Source organism: Meriones unguiculatus, chromosome 11 (genome assembly GCF_030254825.1).
Source record: "Meriones unguiculatus strain TT.TT164.6M chromosome 11, Bangor_MerUng_6.1, whole genome shotgun sequence".
In the NCBI taxonomy this organism is placed as follows: Eukaryota; Metazoa; Chordata; class Mammalia; order Rodentia; family Muridae; genus Meriones; species Meriones unguiculatus.
Genome location: NC_083359.1, coordinates 45,998,674 through 46,017,368, shown reverse-complemented (window position 1 = coordinate 46,017,368; position 18,695 = coordinate 45,998,674). Strand labels below are relative to the sequence as shown.

The 18,695-nt window shown below is 45.7% G+C and overlaps 1 protein-coding gene across 2 annotated transcripts in view; it reads right to left on the bottom strand.

Annotated features, from left to right (window-relative positions):
• Abat (4-aminobutyrate aminotransferase) overlaps positions 1 to 18,695 on the bottom strand; it is a 96,006-nt gene that overhangs the window by 35,764 nt on the left and 41,547 nt on the right. For both annotated transcript variants that reach the window (XM_021644985.2, XM_060364156.1), the window contains 4 exons: positions 10,455 to 10,568; positions 9,546 to 9,643; positions 6,822 to 6,851; positions 6,111 to 6,228 (listed from right to left, as the gene is read on the bottom strand). In XM_021644985.2, coding sequence (XP_021500660.1) covers positions 6,111 to 6,228; positions 6,822 to 6,851; positions 9,546 to 9,643; positions 10,455 to 10,524 — 316 coding nt within the window. In that variant the 5' untranslated portion in view covers positions 10,525 to 10,568. The remainder of the gene's footprint in view (positions 1 to 6,110; positions 6,229 to 6,821; positions 6,852 to 9,545; positions 9,644 to 10,454; positions 10,569 to 18,695) is intronic.

Here is an 18,695-nt window from a genome sequence, read left to right as displayed (position 1 = left end):
CTTCACAGAGGAAAAGCAACATTCCTGATTTCCATGACTAGGCTCAGGATACTCTGAGACTCAGCAACTCCTGTGACATTATCCTATCTACAGGGCCTTAACAGCAACACTCAACATCTCTGTATTTGAAAGCATCTTACACACATCAACAGCATATCAGGTATGCTGATATGCAAACTGAGTCCAGCACACAATGAGCTCTTTGCATGTCACCGTGCAGCTGGAGAAAAGGGTTAGATAGGGTCACTTATGCTGTTAGAATCAGTGGAGTGATTCTACCAAGTGGAAAGGGGGCAGATGGAAAGTAGATATGCTTAAGTGTGCACCAAATAGCTTGGTAGAAGATACCAGTAATAATGGATCCTTCTGGGTCACCTCAATAAATACAGAAAAAAAAAAAATTGGCATAATGCAATGTGACTTCATGATAAAAACACTCAACAGGCTAAGTATTGAAGTTGGAGGTGGGAGCCCAGACCTGGAATCTAGGAGTTCAAGGTCATTTTTTTATATAGTAAGTTAGAGGTGAGCCTGGGCTACATGAGATCTGTCTCAAACCAACACAGAACAAATAAGGAGGGCTGGCGAGATGACTCACCAGACAAAGTGCTGATGGCCTAAGTTACATCCATAGAATCCACATAAAGGTGCAAGGCAGGATCCGACTCCAAAAAGTTGTCCTGTGACTTCCACACACATACTCTTTTTCCTATGGTGCTCATATTGTGTGTACATACATACAATAACAATAGAAAACAAAGAAAAATATAACCCCAAAGCAAAATCCAAAACCAAAAGCAACCAAAGAGCTAAGAATTAAAAGGCACCTCAATTTGTTAGAGGACATTTGTGCAAAACCTCTATAGGACAGCAGTGTAGCTGGGGTTGGTAGAGCGCTTACAGGCAGGAGGCCCTGCGTTCAAACCCCAGCACCGGATAAACTGGGCTTGGTGGTGCACACCTGCACCCAGTAGTCCAGAGGTAGAAGAAGAAGGGTTAGAAGTTCAAGGTCATCTTGGACAATGTAGAACGTTTCAATCTAGCTACATGAGACCCTGTTTCAGAACAGAAAAGGAAGGGAGGGAGGGAGAAAGAAAGGAAGAATGAGAGGGAGGGAATGAAGGAGATAGGAAGATGAAAAGCTCGATGCCAAGGTCCTGCTCAACAGTGAAAAGACTGTCACTACTGTTGCTTACTTTGGCACTAGATTTCAGTCAGTGTGACAAGATAAGAAAAAGAAACACAGCCAGGAAAGGGGTGGTGGGGTGGTGCACCCCTTTAACCCCAGCATTCTGGAGGGCAGAGGCAGGTGGATCTCTGCGAGTTTGAGGTCAGCCTGGTCTCCAGGACAGCCAAGAACAATCCAAAACTGAACCTAAGAAGAGTGTACTAAATGGCACTGTTACTGATAATTCCTCCCCAAAAGGAACATTTGATGCCTGCTGTTCTGCTGAATGCTTGAAAGCATGTAAAATATAGCTTGATCTGACTCAGTACCCTTAGAAAATGTTCATAGGATCTCAGGCTTTACCTATACATTTCTAACACATACAACATACAAACACACACACACACACACACACACACATGCACACCCATGTCAGCTAGCTAGATCAGCAGGTAAAGGTATTTTTGCCACAAGCCTGATGATCTGAGTTTAATTCCAGTTTAATTCCTGGGACTCATGTGGTGAAAGGAAAGAACTGACTCCCACAGTTGTCCTTTGATCTCCATATGCACACCAGGGTACATGCATGTGTACATGAAAACATACACTAACACATACTCTAAATAAATAAGTAAACATGATGATGATTTTTAAAAAGCCAGGCAGATGTACTAGTAAGAGGTTGAGGAGGAGAAATGTGATTTTGATGCCAGCCTGGACTGAGTTGTAAGTCAGCTTGAGGTACTCAGCAAGATTCTGTAACAAACAAAACAGAAAAAGTGGTATTGCAATTCATTCCAATTCCCACTTCCTGAGTATGAGTTATGTGCCTGGCTTGACCCTGGTAACCCTTCCTCACCCTGCCCTATGGCGTCAGGAATGGCCAGGCTGCTGATGCAGATGGAAAACAGGAGATGCATCTGGGTGTGCTGGCACACACCTGTAATCCCAGCACTGGGCAGGTGGAGGCAGAAAAATCAGGAATTCAGTTTGGACTACATAGTGACTTGAGGCCAGTCTGGGCTACATGGGAGCCTCCTCACCGCTCCACTAACCAACCAACCAACCAACCAACCAACAAACAAACAAACGAAGAATGACTCTGAGAAATTAGGGAACATTCAAGTCTTCTTTATGCCAAGACAGGCCGTGGACCCTGCAATTTTGCTTAGAACCACCCTCTTCTCATTTATGATAATGTGCATTTATTGAACATCTACTGTGTGCAGGGAACTTTTTATTTGTTATTGCTCGTCCCATTGTCAAGGTTTATACTGACTGTCAACTTGACAGTACTTAGAATCATGTGGGAACCAGCCTTTACTCTTGTCTTTGTGGGCTTTTATTGATTAGGTTAGTTGGGGGCACCATCTTGAGTTCTAGGCCAGCCAGGGCTATACAATGAGGCCCCCTGTTTCCAAGATAGATGACAGATAGATAGGTGACAGATAGGGAGATGACAGAATGAGCCGAGCACCAGCATTCATCACATTATGCTTGACTGGGTGCAGTGTGACTGGCCATTTTGCTGTTCTGCCACCACTCCTTCTCCGATATGATGGACTGACACTTCAAACTGTGAACCCGGTAAACGTGAGCCTTTCTCTCTCAAGTTGCTTTTGTCAGGGTGTTTTATGGCAGCAACAGGGAAAGTAATGAACATGCCTGCCAGTAACTCTGGCAGGAAAGCCAAAGGAGCATGCCTGCATGTAGGCGCTGATGTCTGGAGACTGATCTTGAGACGCCTCTGCCCACTCCCTCACCCTCCCCTCTCACCTCCCCCAATGGCTCACTCCGATCAATACATTTTTAATTGAATAAATTAACAGCGCTGTAAAACAGTGAGGTGGGAAGAACTCAGAAGCTTATAAGATATATGAGGAAAGAACGAAAAGGGGAGCCTAGAGCAGGAAGTAGGTTTAACAACACATAATTGCAAAATTTACTTCTTACAATGCATCTTGCTGAGCTCTCTACCTGATACTATTTGGATCCTGTTTGTAGCCTCTCCCAGGTCTCTGGAAGGTGATTTGGTCATGTGAGTGGCACCCTCCTGAAGGGAGTTAGTACCTTTACAAAAATCCCAAGGGTGTTTCCAGCCTCCCATCTTGGGAGGACACTATGGAAAGGCAGCGCCTGTTCCAGAAAGAAACACACTTCAGACATTAAACCAGTGATGGCTGGATCTGCACTCCCAGCTTTGAAAACTGCGAGGAAATTGTGTTGTTTATACAGTCTCCGGCATTCTGTCTTAGTGGTTTCCCTGGAGGAAGACAAATACTTTCTAATTGAAATACATTTACTTTGAAAGGAGACTTTGTATTGCTGAGGCCAGAGGCAGAGTGCAGTGGAAACAATCTTATGTTGTCTGCCTGAGGCCTGGGTCTGTTCTTAAAAGGCTGTTAAGTTTAGACATGTATCAACCCCCAGCATCACCTAGGGGACCTTTCTCAGAGAACAGAAAAGGCTTAAAGAGAAGGGGAATCTGGGGTTTCACCCTTGCACTGCGGAGGCTGCAGCAGAAGACAGTGCAGAAAGAATTAACCTCTTCCTGCCTCTCCCCTGGCCTACGCAAGGCTTGCAGGCCTAGGACTAGACATTGCTCATCACTCAAGGACAGAACATTCTCTGGGTTTTTCCAAACGTTTTCTGGCCAGAGTTCTGGCTTATCACACTGCCTGGGTGTTTATGGCTTTTCTGCCTCAGTAGATAAGCCTGGTCCTGGTAAACCTCATTAAACTGCAGAGGCAGCTCGACTCATTGGCTCCCGAAGGAGAGAGCTGAAAATGGAACTCCGATTAGGGAACTTTCCACCTGGCTTTGAATTGTGAAATTCAAATTGCCCCACAGCAGGGCAGGTGTCTATAGGACAGGCAGGTGTCTGTAGGAACATAAGGGATGGACTCACTGGTCCATGTCCTGGAAGGACCTCAGACTCTGCACCACCAGACAAATCCTATGGCATCTTGGAATCTGAAGTAAGGTCACTCGGAGGTAATGTCAAAAGACCCTGTAGTAGGGCACTCAAGGCCATTTGTTAATGTGTGAAGTGTTTGGTAATAGCCAGGTATCTGGTAAATTCTCAGTGATTATTAGCTTTAAAAAAAATATTTGGAAGCTGGGTTGGTAGTGCATGCCTATGCTAGCCCTTGGGGGTGAGCTCAAAACCAGCCTGGGGCCGCTGGGCTAACTGAGTGGGTAAAGGTGCTTGCTGCCAAGTCTGATGACCTGAGCTCACTCCCTGCAACCTGAATAGCAGGAGAGAACTGACTCCTGAGAGCTGTCCTCTGACACACACACACACACACATACACACACACATACACAAACAACAGGTAGGGTAGGGAGCTGTAAACACAGAGCACCACAACCACGCTGTTTCCTCTTCAGCAGAAAAGCAGTATCATCTCTGAAGGGACAGGCATAGCCCATAGGCCACTGAGCACAGCTGGGCATCCATCAACCATAGGGACATTAACCATCCCAGCTGCAATAACAGTTACCTCATTTCCAAATTAACCCTCTCTGTGCCATTGTCTGTGTTATGCTCATGGCTGGGAGGTAAGCCCAGGTCTGGGCAGATCATCCCATATGCCAGCTGCAGTCTGTGTTGGCTGGTAATGGCTCCAGCTGCCTCCTCCTCTGGAAACTGCCTTCCATGCCCAGAGACCGCTGTGCTGGGCCTCCCCCTGGCAATGGGTAGGCAGTGGGTGGCGTGTGCTCTGTCTCAATCTGGCAATGCAGTCTCTTGTGAGGGCAGGTTGTGGTTCTAGCAGAGACCTCATCCTTTTGATCTTCTCTTGTTGAATGCTATTTCCTTGTCTTCTCTTCTAATCCAGGGCATTCCCTCTGTAGATTACTTGACGAATTCTCACCTCAGGCTCGTCTAGGAAACCCAATCTAGACAGCTCCACTGAACTGATTGTTCTGCAAGTTTACCTCATCAAACTTTCTTCACCTAGCCACAAAATAGGGAAAGGGATACACACTCACCTGATGGCATTTAGAGGAGGAAAGGAGAGAAGGCCCCATCTGTGTTAGACCACAGGGGCTGCACCTGTTGAGTACCTTAGCAACCAGCATCAAACAGCCAAGGACGGTGGGGAAAGGAGACCAGGTTCCTAAATCACGGCCTTACATGTAATCTAGCTCCTTCACTAACCTGCTAAACTCAGAGACCATTCTTTCTTTAAGCTCAGCCACTCCTACCCTGGAGTATATAAATGTAAGGACTTCCTTTGCTTGGAGTTACTGATGGATCTCCTATCTCAGCTTCCCTCACTTTGAGTGCTGGAACTATTCAAGGATCTGATCACCTGAAAAAGACTGCAATCACAATCTGTCTACAAAACCTGGGAAAAGTGTCTAATGGGCTGGAGCTGTGGCTTAGTGGTTATGAGCACTTCCTGTCCTTGCAGAAGATCCAAGTTCAGTTTCCAACACTCAGATTAGATAGTTCACAACCATCTGAGACTCCATCTCCAGGGATTCCATGTGTACCTGCACTTACATATGTGTGTGTGCATATATATATACACATATACATAATTAAAAATAACATGAACAATGTCTGGGGACTGGAAAGATGGCTCAGCAGTTAAGAGCACTGGCTACTCTTCCTGAGGCTGTTTTTATTTCCAGCATCCACATGGAGGCTCACAAGCATCTGTAACTCCAGGTCCTGGAGATGTAATACCCTCTCCAGGCCTCTACAGGTACTGCATACAGGTATTATACATACATGTAAGCAAAATACCCACATACTTAAAATTACAAGAAAACCTCCTAGCGACAACAAAACAGTGTCTAATCATGTTCTCCCCACCATTACTTGTTCACTCCCTTACCCTTGGGAGGGAGGCTGGTAAAACACTGAGAACAAAACTCTAAAGCCCAATGGCCATGACAAAGAGGGAGCGAGAGGCAACTGTCCAAGTCTTACCGATGGGGACAGAGGAGATCTGAGAATACAGGTCCAGCATGCGGTTGCCATCCACATCCACTAGGTAATTGCCTCGGCTCTCTTCATAGTTGCAGAAAAAGTGCACGGCCTCTGCGTTCTTGGGAGAGAGGAAACTGGTTCAGGCTTGCTACTTCTCCTCAGATGCCTAGTCTTTTAGGAATAAGCTTGAACTGTGGAAACAGACTGCATCCTGTTTGTTCTATACCACATGGGAATCTGTGGGTGCTGGCAAGCTTCTGTGTCTTTCTCAGGGAGAAACGCCACAAGTGGATTGTTTTAAATTGGTTCATGAAGCCATGGTCTTGTATTTTGTGAAAATTTATGTCTGGTTTGTTTATCACAACAAAAAAGGTTGAGCAATAACTCAGAAGCAAGCTTTGACAAGTTAAAGAGTATGTGGTAAGCCACAGAGAAGCCACTAAGAAAACTAGAGACGAATAGAAATTAAGAAAGAAAAACAGAGGCTGGAGAGATGGCTCAGTGGTTAAGAGCTGTATTGTTCATGCGGGGAACCCATATTTGGTTCTGATCACTCATGTGAGGTGGCTCACATCTGTCTGCAACCGTGGCTCCAGGGGTATCTGACCTCCACAGGCAACTACACATATGCACATACACATACAGACATACACACATAAATAAAAATACTAAAAATGAAACAGTAGAAGGAGCCACCTTGCACCCACTTACTTGGATTGTGTTCAGCTGTCTCATTAACTCCTGCAGGCAAGAACAAAAGCATCAGCCACATGCGATGAGCTCCTGCCATAGCTCAAATGTCTCCTGTGTTCTCCCAGTTCTTGAGGCTTTGTTTTCTATTCTGATGTCAAGAACTTAGTAGACTATTAGTCAATATTATAAATAGTTTAAATTACTTAATATAAACAATTGATAAAATCTACACCACAACACAGTAGGTGGCAATTATAATAGACAGATTAAGATTCAGATTTAAGTACCTGAAAAAGAAAAGGAAGTAAAATTTATTTTTCAGAGATAGGTCTAGTTGCCTAGATCTCAGTAAGTAGACTAGGTTGTCCTCAAACTTACAAAGCTATGCCACCTCTTTTTTAGAGTTCTGGGATTAAGGGTTTTTGTGCCACCACACCCAGTCTGGAAGTATGTATGCAATAAAAAAATTCATGCTGAAGGCATTTGATGTAAAAAAAAAATAAGGGATTCTTTCCTTTTCTTCTCCTTCTTTTTTGTGGTGCTGGGGATAGAACCCAGTGTATGTCTGTGCTGGGAAAGTGCTCTCCATCACTAGCCCTCACTTTATTTTACATTTTTATTTATTTTATTTTGTTTGTTGGTGGGTCTATATTCACCACATTGCACGTGTGAAGGTCAGAGAACAACTTGCAGAAGCTAGCTCTTTCCTTCCACCAGATGGGTTACTGAGACTCAGTCCCAGGTCATCAGGCTTCGTGGCTGGTGCCTGTATCAGCCAAATGTGCCAGCCCATGTCCTCATTTTTAAAAGCCCAGTCAGGCTGAAGCAATGACTCAGAAGTTAAGAGCAGTGAACCAGGTTCAATTCCCAGCATCCATATGGCAATTTATAACTGTAACTCCAGTTCCAAGGGATCCAAACACTGCTTCCAGCTTCCATGGGCATTGAATGCACATGGTACATAGCCTTACATGCAGACAAAAAACAAAAAACAAAACACCCACGCACATAAAATTATTGAGCAAAGCTTAGTGGTAAAGCATTTGCCAAGTATGCACAAGGCCCTGCATTTGAAGCTTGAACTCTATCACTAAGAGAGAGAAAAGAAAAGATGTAACTCCCTTATCAGGAACCAGGGGCAAAATCAGCTGATAATATTAATTGGCTCAACAAAGAATGACTTCTGATTACAATTCACTCTCCCCAATTCCAAACAGAAACTAGGAACAGAAAACCAGTTGCTTTGATATTAACAACATCTTAGCCTCCAAAATCATTCAGCATAAAAGAAACTTGAGCTGTTAGTATTTTGGTGGTACATATTTCCACACAAATATAAAATAATATTAACAACAAAAATATGAAAGGTGCTGGGTGGTGGTGCCTCACCTCTTTAATCCCAGCACTTGGGAGGCAAAAACAGGCAGATCTCTATGAATTTGAGGCCAGCCTGGTCTACAGAGTGAGTTCCAGGACACCCAGGGCTACACAGAAAAACCTTGTCTCAAAAAAAAAATATGAAAAGTTATTCTAGGCGTTTCTCTATTAAATTAGAATCTACCCCAAAAGAAATATGCATAAAAGTTCTTTCCTTCTGTTTGACAAAAAAAAAAAGCATTCAAAAGAAATATAAACACATGCATTAAGATAAATCTTTCTGACCTCATCTAGCAAAGGCATGATCTTTTTACAGTAAATAAAGACAGCATCTCACTGTGGAAAAAAATGTGATAAATCTGAGAGAGAGAAAACAAACAAACAAACAAACAACCCCAAAGCATTGGAGGGCTTATACCATATCTCTTGCCGAGAAGGCAACTGCTCTTATTTGTGGTATGGAGAGAGCCTCCCAGATGTCCCAGGCTGGCCTTGAACTCTTTACATAGCAGAGAATGACCCTGAACTTCTGGTTCATCTGCTTCTACATCCCAAGTGCTGGGATTACAGGTATGATCCACCAAGCCCAGCTTGACCATCTTCAAACCAGGCCTGAAGAACTCATTTTATTTCAATTGGGTTAGAATACAAAGTAATGAATTTCATCACGGCACGCTTGTTTTTCATTGTTTCTGTCCTTTACTCCCTGCCCCATGTCCTCTGCCTGACTCTGGCTCCTTTCCCTTCTTTCCCAAGTTAGTCCCTCATTCTGCTTCGTTATCACGTATGCAGATTGCCTTCTTTATGTTAGATTTATCTTAGTCTTTCAAGATCAAAGCCAGTCACAGGTCTTTGATGCCCAGGCCCTATGCTGTAACTTCTGGTATCACTTGGGCCTTTGGCTCCAGCCCTTAACTCTGGACTGACAGTGAGCCATGCAACTTGCTTTAGCCAATAGAACAGGTGGGAGCACTTGAGAGTCAGGATGGAGCTTTCATCTCTATAGACTTACAGCAAGAGCAGAACAAGCCTAGTGTGACCAGCTGAAGGACCAGTGACCCATGGATCAAAGCAAGTCACTGAAGACAGCAGCTGACAGCCAGCTACCCCTTAGGCCTGCAGATGGCTCCCACAGGCCACCTCCCTACCTAACTTCTGGCTAGCGCTAAATGCAGGAGCAATCTGGATGCCACACGTCCCCGTCTGTGGCTGGCTGTTAGGCAACATCCTCATCACAGCAGACACGAGACACTCTGGAAGCCTTCACAACAGCCTAGTTTGTTCTCTAGTGGAGATTCTGAAAGTGCCCCAAAGCTGCCTGTATACCTGCCTCCTGGGTCTTTGCCTCAGGTATGGCTGACTCACCTGAGATCTAGGCCCTGGGACTTCTGTCTTCATCAGTGGCCCATCATAATCAAATTCAAAGTCAACTTTGGCAGCAGCTTGACTGATGTATCTGGATCCTGTAAGACAGAAGACAAATGGGAACCCCTGTTGACAAGTTACAGGGAGGATCAGCCCCAGATGGTGCCTCAGTCTTATACAGGTGGCCCCGGGAGCTCAGCTTTGTTCTGACAAGGCCACCCCAGAATAGCACATGTGAACAAATCTAGACACTGCAAAAACAATGAAGATTCCAAAAGGGAAAAGTCAGGGCCAGTGAAGTTGTAGGAAAGCAGGCATGCTCCCCTCCCAAGGCAGCAAGATGAGCTGCCCCAGCTTTCTGTTCCATCCTGTGCAGTCATTTCACTTCTTAAACTTAACTTTCCTTACAGGTATGTGTGTGTGTGTGTGTGTGTGTGTGTGTGTGTGTGCTTGCTAGAGTAACAGGTGGTTGTGAGCTGAGTGTGTGGGTACTGTGTGAGCAGCAGATGTGCTTACCTGATGAGTCATCTCCTCAGCACCCCGATCTCACAGAGAAAGAAAATGTGGACCTAGCGTACCCAGCTCCTAACACAGGGGCTGCACCCTGCCCCTTAGGTACACTCGCTGCCCCAGACTCACTTCTGTGGTTTTCTTTGCTCCTTGGCACTAACCACAACACTGAGGCCTCCTTTCTCTGTCCTTCATGCTTAGAGGCTACCAATCCTGAGCAAAGTGGCTCTACACCCTTCCTACTTGAGAATTGTCCCCTGTGGTCACAGGTGACGAAGTGGGTACCAACAGAGACAGTCTCACCGAAGAACGCTAGAAAAGAAGCCAGCAGATCCTTCTACCCTCAAGGACTCTGACCATAAACTGCACCATGTCTCTTGAGGACCTTGGGGGGCTTACCAGGTGCAAAGAGGCAGAGGTTTCTCTGGGAGCTAAAGGTCAGCCGTCGGGTGACTAACAAGAAGGCCATGACTCCCTTCTTCAGAAAGAGGACGCCTTTCACTTGCTGCTGTCCTGAAAGAGACCAAGAACACAGACTTACACCCATGGGGAACACACCACTGCACTCTAAACCTTAGGACACATAAATTCCTTTGCTGTATGCAGAATACTCTTTCATTAAATATATTTTGTACTGAATATACACTTTAATTTACATGTTTTTTTTCCATCTTCCACACTCCAGACAGGATGAGCATACCACTTTCTAGATGGAAAAACAGAGGCCCAGAGAAATGGTTCAATTGGCAAAGTCCTTGCTATGCAACATGAGGACCTGAGTTTAAGCCTTAAATCCATGAAAAAATTTGGGTGAAGTAGCACATCTAAGTCCCTTCTGTAAATGAAGAAAGCCAGTGGTGTTGCCTTCATGGATGTCCCCTGTGCAAAAGGAAACATGAGGAATAAGGGGAAGGAGTTCCTACCTGAACAATACCTTTGTAAGCAAGTGTAGAAGTTTCTTTGCAGCCTGGCCACCTTTGTTTTACTTGCCAGCAGTAGCTGGAGTAGTTTTATTGTTTGTGGACAGAGTTCTTGATGGACACTGGGCAGTAGTGGATTCTGTGCAACCTTATCTTTTGTTTCCGGGGGGGGGGGGATCCATTACAGAGCTCACTGTGCTGAGTTCTGAAGACCTACCTTAACACTTCCTGAGTGGGACGGCTGTCCTGTGAGTGTGGGCTGAAATGCTCCAAGGAGTACACTGTCTGCTCAGCTGTCTAGCAACTATCCTCCCCCCATTTCAGATCTGAGAAGGGCCACTCTCAGGACTGGCCACATTGGTCATGGGACTTCCTGACCCCCAAACGGTGGTTTACTTGTAAGAGGCTAATTAATTCAGTTAACCTAGCCACAGTAGATCCAGGGCTTGAAGAAATGAAAAGCCAGTGTAATTCAAGGCTGAGAATGGCAGCTCATGACTTTAATCCCAGAGCTTAGGAGGAAGGGGTGGGCAGACCTCTGTGAGTTGGGGCCTACACTCCATCATGAATTCCAGGCCATTTAGAGGCTACATTGTGAGATCCTGTCTCAAAAAGGAAGTGATTTAGAGACTCCATTTTATTTCTTTTCATAAGAGAAAAAAGTAGAGAGAAAACAGTAGGTTTTAAACTGTGACCACGAATTAACTTAGAAAGCATATTCTTCTCTTGACAATTTAATTAGTTTTTAAAAAGTTGATTCTAATATATCCAACTCAAGGCAAGCCATTAATTCAGCAGCAGAGTAACTATGTAGAAAAGGCAGTCACCGCCTCTCACTTAAGGCCATTTGTCTCAGAGCACTGAGATTTCACATAGTTCAAGTTTTTCTCTTTAAATATGTTTTGAAGGGCTGGAGAGACGGTTCAGCAAGATCCTCGGGCAGAGGACCTGAGTTCAGTTCCCAGCACTGACATGGGAGTTCACAACCGCTGGTAACTCGTTCCGTGGGATCTGCTGCCATGGGTTCTAAGGTCTTCAGGCAACGAGCACATATGTAGCACATGTACATACATGTTGGCAAAACACTCCATAAAATAAAATGAAATTAATCTAATTTTAATGAAAAAAAAATAAATAATATGTTTTTGAGAATGCAAGAGTGAGCGTTAATGTTTGAATAGCCTAAAAAGTGTCACACCCGTGCACTTTCAGTGACAAGTCACTTTGGAAAACACGTCCTAGTGATGTGTGACGTTCTGGTGCCCTGCAGCTGAGGCTCACTTCTTAACAGAACAATCTCCATCAGCCATTCATTCTCAACGGTATATTTTTAAACAATCAGAAGAGTCCCTGTTCACTTACTTTCTTACCCACTAATTCAATCAACAAGAGTTAATTAAGCAGCTCTTATAGGCAAGGCACTTGAATCATGTGGGCATAGGAGGAAGAAAAACGGGTAAAACACGCTCAGAATTCTTTGGCAGAGGGACTATGATCAGAGAAGGGGAGAATTCAATGTACTAGGCTGCTTTATTCATCCTGTCATTAACTTCTTAAAATAACTGGACAAGGCACACATATAAAAGGTTTCCAGTTCACTGTCAGCAATGAACTTCACACAACACAAAAGCAGAGGCTGGGCATGGCAGTGCGCCCGCAATCTCACCTTTTGGGAGGCCGATGCAGCAGGACCCTGAGTGCAAGGCCAGTCTGGGAGGGGAGGGATTTGCTGGAGCCGACCCCAAGCACAGTGCCTATTCTGGCTGCCGGCAGAGAGACATCTCTAGGACACTAGGCTCCCTAGCTGCCACCAGATTTCCTGAGAGTAGCAGAGGACATTCGTTCATCACAGAGTCACCCTTAGCATGCAATAGGCTTGTGTGGAACTCCTTTATGGGGGAGAAGCTAGAGCAGGCCAGGGAATAGCTCCATGGCCCTGAGTCTTGACGTTGGCATGGATGCTCGAACATCTGGGTTCTGCCCTTATATGATGCACACATCTGTAATTCCAGAACTGGACAGAGCCCCTCTGTGAGGCTTTAAATGAGAATGTGCCCACAGGTTCATGTATTTGAACACTCAGTTCCCAGTTGGTGGCACTGTTTAGGGAGGTTTAGGAGGTGTGGGCTTGTTGGGAGAAGTTTGCCACTGGAGGCAGCCTTTGACAGTTTAACACCACACCATTTCCAACTGCTCTCTGTTTCATGCCCCGGGATACGAGGTCTCAGTTTGCTGCTCCAGCCACGTCTGCCTGCTGTCTCCCACCTCCACGGTGATGGACTCTGGAATTGCAGGCTCAGATAAACCCATCCTTCTCTAAGCGGCCTTGGTCATGGTGCTTTACCATAGCAATAGCAAAAAAACTAATACACTGTGGCAGGATTATGGAGTTTAGGGCCAGTAAGGGTTACTATATAGCAAGACCCTATCTCAATCAATAAATGAATAAAAGAATTATGGCTTCTTCCTAAAAAATCCTCCTCCTCCTCCCCCACGCATGGCATGCTTATACAGAAATGTAGAGGTCAGAGGACAAGCTCTAAAAGCCAGTTCTCTCCTTCCACAATATGGGTCTTGGCAACTGAGTTTAGATTCTCAGGTTTTGTTGCAAGTGCCTTTACTGCCTCAGAATTATAGGTTCTGTGAGAGCCAAGGTTATGTTTTCAGTTTTAATTATTGTGCCTAAGAGAACCATAAAGCAAAAATGCCTCTAATCTGTAAGCCAGTCGCCCAAGGACAGGCCCTTCTGGAATGCTGGAGGCCCTTGTTTATGGAAGATAATAGGTCACATGCTTCCACTCCCCTAAACAAGTCTGTTTGACCCAACTGCATAGGATGTCCTTGATCACATGTAGAAGAGGTTTGTAGGCAGGAGGTACGCCAGGATGTATGCTTGCCCCTGATTGGATGTGGGCGGGAGGCATGCAGGCAGAAAATACCACATGGTGTGTGCTTGCCTCAGATTGGACCTGGTGGGAAATACGCAGCCTGATGGATCCATCTTTATAAGCCTCCGCAAAATGTGACTTGTCACCATTTCCTGGGAACTCTGGAATGGACCTGGGCAGAGTCCGTCATCCTGGCCAGTATCTAATTAAAACTTGCTTCAGATTTGGCTCAAAATTGTGGTAGCAGTCTTATTCTCGACTGGTGGGATTAACAGTTCCTAACGAGGGCATAGCTGTTCACACCTGTCATCCTAGCACTCAGGGAGACTAAGTCCAGCTTGGCTTCCATTGAGAGACTCTAATTAAAGACAACAACAAAAGTCTATGAGTTCCTCAAGAAATTAAACAGAATTGCCAAGTAACAGATTCCACTCAGACATTATGCAACAAGGAAATTGAAAACAGGACTTAAATACGCCATTCCGTCTGCTCACTGCACCATTGTTCGCCATAGCCGAGGGGCTAGCATGATCCAGTTCATCAGTGGAGGAGTAAACATAGAAACGAACAAAGGACAGACATGCCGCAAACAAAGCTGCGTGGTAGAAGTTCCATTGATGTGAATGTGATGGATGGGAAAATCCAGGGCGGTTGAGGTAGTTCAGTTGGTAGAGTTTGCCTAGTGTACATGAAGCCATGGGTTCTTTCCCAATACTGCTAGGCTTGGTGGTGCTGGCTAGCTGTCCAGGGCCTCTGAGGTGGAAGCAGGAGGAAGTTCAAGGTCATTCTTAGATATGTTTTGAGTTCTAGGATAGCCTGCTTTATATGAGACCTTGTCACAAAACAACGCACATCCTTCCTCCATTCCCCACCCAGCCAACCGAGCAAATGGATAGACTGGGAAACTAGCTGAGGATAGACAGGCTAACAATCAGTGGGACCTTTTCCTTTGGCGTGACCAGAAACAAAAGAGAAATCTAGAATCAACTAAGAGCATGGTGAGTATCAGAGTGCCTGGCAGACCAAGAGAACTTGAGCTGCAGCTGAGCAGTGGCTCTGCGGTAACTCTGGTCCCCCTCCACCAAGCCACGTGGAAGATTCTGGTCCATCCTGATAGCTGCTGCCTCCAGCCTGCCCACCCCTCCTATCCCCTCTCCTTTAATTAAAATGCTAACTGGTTCCTGTGCTTCTGCTTATCTGCCCTGTGCAATGGGAGAGTGAGCTGGAGGGGGATAGGTTCAAATTTCTGATCAACAAGGTGAGAAGAATTCAGGCAAAACGGCAGGGTAAAAAACCAGAACCACCTCTTCCACTTCAAATCCTTCTAATCTGCTCTGGCGGAGTCACTCAGCCTTGCAGTGCTTGCTTGGTAAGCACAATGCCAGGATCACATAAAAACAAACAACACCCAAACAACAAAACCCTCGAAGGGTATCTACTCTGAGGGACAGCGACAGGAGCAAAGAAAGGCCTCCACTCACATTTATTACTTCCCCGCCACATTCAAGGATTTTCTTTTTCTCTTTTTAAGACAGGGTTCTAGGTAGCCCAGGATGACCTGGAAACCACCTCCTGAGTGCTGGGATTGTGGCTGTGTACCACCACCACTGGTTTCATGCTAGAACTGAACCCAAGGCTCCAGGCATGCTAGGCCAAAATTTGGTCCACTGGTCCACCTCCCCAGCCTTTGATATCTACCTTAATTTGTCAGCAGGATCTGCCTCAGCTCACAGGCTCAGAAGTGTAATGGGCTCGTCTAAGTTTCTACAGATGCCAGGCCAGAGACTTGTGGCCCTGGTTGTGCCAGGCTGTATCAAGGTCCCACTCAAACCAATAAGCATGCACCTCACTTGTGCTACCTGGGCAGTGGAAGAGCTCTGTCCACAAGTGCACAACTCTTGCTAACTACATAGGATGACCACAGGTCCTGGACACCAGGACTCTTTCCCTGAAAATCAAGTGTCTCAGGGAGACAAGAGAATGAATTCTGGGGTGGCCATCTGCAGTGGAGATCTGTGGTGTTGTGAAGAAAACCAGAGTCTTTCCCATTGATACCACCACATCTCCCAATTCTTCGCACCCTTCAAAAGGCTGACACCCCAGGGCCTGGGGAGAGCAGCCAGCTTACACAGGGCCTGCACCGTAAGCTGGGGGACCCGACTCTAAGCCACTGTACACACAGTAAAAGTCACACACTTTTGAGCACATCAGTAATTCCAGGACTGGGAGGTAGAGACTGGGAGGATCTCGGGAACTCACTGGCCAGCCAGTCTAGCCCAATCTGAGAGCTATATATTCCATGAGAGACCTCTCAGAAATAGGTGGAGCCAGGCTGGCAGGGCCTATAGTCCTAGTACCCAGGAGGCAGAGGCAGATGGATCTCTCTCTGTTTGAGGCCAGCCTGGTCTATACAGTGCATTCTAGGATCACACAATGAGATTCTGTCTCAAAACAAACAAACAAACAAACAAACAAACAAACATAGGGTGGAGAATAACAGATGCAAACCCCGGCATGGTGCGCACACACAGACAGCTTCTCTCATCCCTGATTTTAATTCTTCTAATTCTAAGTCACCTTCGCTGTGACTTCAAACATGTTAAGTAACCTCTCTGTGCCTCAGTTTTGTCCTCTATAAAATGGGATCAAATCAAATATTCCTACTTTGTGGACAGGCCAGAGTGTGAAACTGAGACCTGGGACACAGGTTTCTGCTATGTACCTGCCTCAGAAGCAATGCCTGCTTGCCAAGCCATTGAGTAAGCACTAAATGCTTGACAAAACCCTTGAAGATGGCCTCTGACCTGTCTTCACTGCACTGCTCAGGCCCTTTGCATAGGAAATCTTTGCATGAACTGTCGTCTTGAAAGCTGCACCCCTTCCCTGCATCCTCTCTGGGGCTTCAGAATGTTCTCTTTCATTCCTCTATCTCATGCAGTCTAAAACAAAGTGCTGGCAGGGTCTGGGGACATTCCTTTCCTGACTTGCAGCTGGCAGCTTTCCTGCAGACTCAATGGGACACAATGGCCAAGTGTCCCTCAAGGCCAGGGGTCGCCACGGCAACCAATAAAGCAGAGCCCTGGGTCTCTGCAGATGGTTAGCAGGGCCTCATTCAGAGAAGTGAAGGTGGCCTGCAACACCAGTTTCAGTTCGGATCACCTTCCCTGCTCCAGGAGAGGTCTGGGAATGTGCTTTTGCATTTGCTAAAGCAGGGATGCTCCCTCCCTCTACAGTGAGCAATTTCCCTCTGCTGGCCTCATGGAGTTGCAGGGTTTTACAATCTCACAGGGACTTGTGTAAAGACAGAGAAACAGTGTTCTATAAATGAGCAAGGGTGGGCTTCTAAAAAAGCCGAGGGGTGGAGAGAGAGAGAGAGAGAGAGAGAGAGAGAGAGAGAGAGAATAATAGAGCCCGGAGTTGAGCAGCAAATCACAGCTGGGCAGGTAGAAGAGCCTGGTGACTCCAGACAAGTATTTCATTGTAGCAACAAAAGTGAGACCAGAGCAACACGTTTGTATCAAGGCTGCACACATCCACACATGGCATCTCTGATTCTGGTCTCTGAATGTACCTGTCCCTGTTTGCCAGGAGGAGACATGGTTTTGCTTTTCACACAAGGCCGCCCAGCGATAGACAGTGAAGTTATGGCAGAAGGGGGGCAGGTTAGCTGTAAATATAATGACCCTATCACATCACTGCCCTTCCATTTTACCCCTACCCTCACCTTGAAATCCACACCTTGCAGGCTATGCCTGCAGATCCTATTTGAAGGTGGAGGCTTTGGAAGTTTATTAGGTCACAAGGGTGAATCTGCCATACAAATGAGATGAGTGTCCTCAGAGAGATATTTTCTCCATGTGAGGACACTGAGGAAAATTGGTCAGCCATGAATCAGAAAGTGGGTCCTTTAGACACACGGATCTACCAGTACCCCAGTCTAAATCTTGAAACTCCAGCCCCCAAAACTATGAGGAATAACTTTGTGTTTTTTATAAAGCATCCAAATCAATGGCATTTTATTATAGCATCTTGAAAAAAATCTAAGACAGTCCACTCTTTCTTGGTATGTAGCTCTAGCTGGCCTAAAGCCCACTAGGTCTACCAAGCTGGCCTTTAATTTACAACAATATTCCTGCTTCTGCCTCCAGAGTGCTGGGATTTCGTGGGTAGACCATTGCACCTGGTCCTTTGACAAGCTCTGTGGTACTAAGCAGTTTCAGGAAACAAAATATTTCATGAATCTTAAAAAAAAAAAAAAAAAAAAAAAAAAAGCCAGGTGTGGTGGTGCACACCTTTAATCCCAGCACTTGGGAGGCAAAGGCAGAGGCAGGGAAATTTCTGTGAGTTCAAGGTCAGCTTTGTCTGCACAGTTAGGTCTAGGCCAACCAGAGTTGCATGGTGAGACCATCTTTCCAGATAGTAATCTGTGATTTCTCACCTTTTCTCCTCTAGCTTTCATCAACTCTTTAAACATTTCGTTATATAGGAACAGAGAGATAGTGAAGTGGAGACCCAAGGGTGTAGCACAGAAAAACCTTCCAAGTCTTGCCTTCCTTAAAAGAACAACAAAGAAGACTCATAATCCTTTTTTATTTGCATAATATTATTTGTCTGTGTGTGGATCCTGGGTTTTGATCCCAGGGCTTTAAAAAGGTGTATTATTAATATCATTATTGTCTTAAGTGATGTGCATATATGTGCGTGTATGTGGCTATGTGCACACGAATGCAGTGCCCCCAGGAGCAAGAGGTATTGGATCCTCCTGGAGCTGGAGTTACAGGCAGGTGTGAGCTGCCTGACAGGGGTGCTAGGAAACGAGGGCTCTCTCCAAG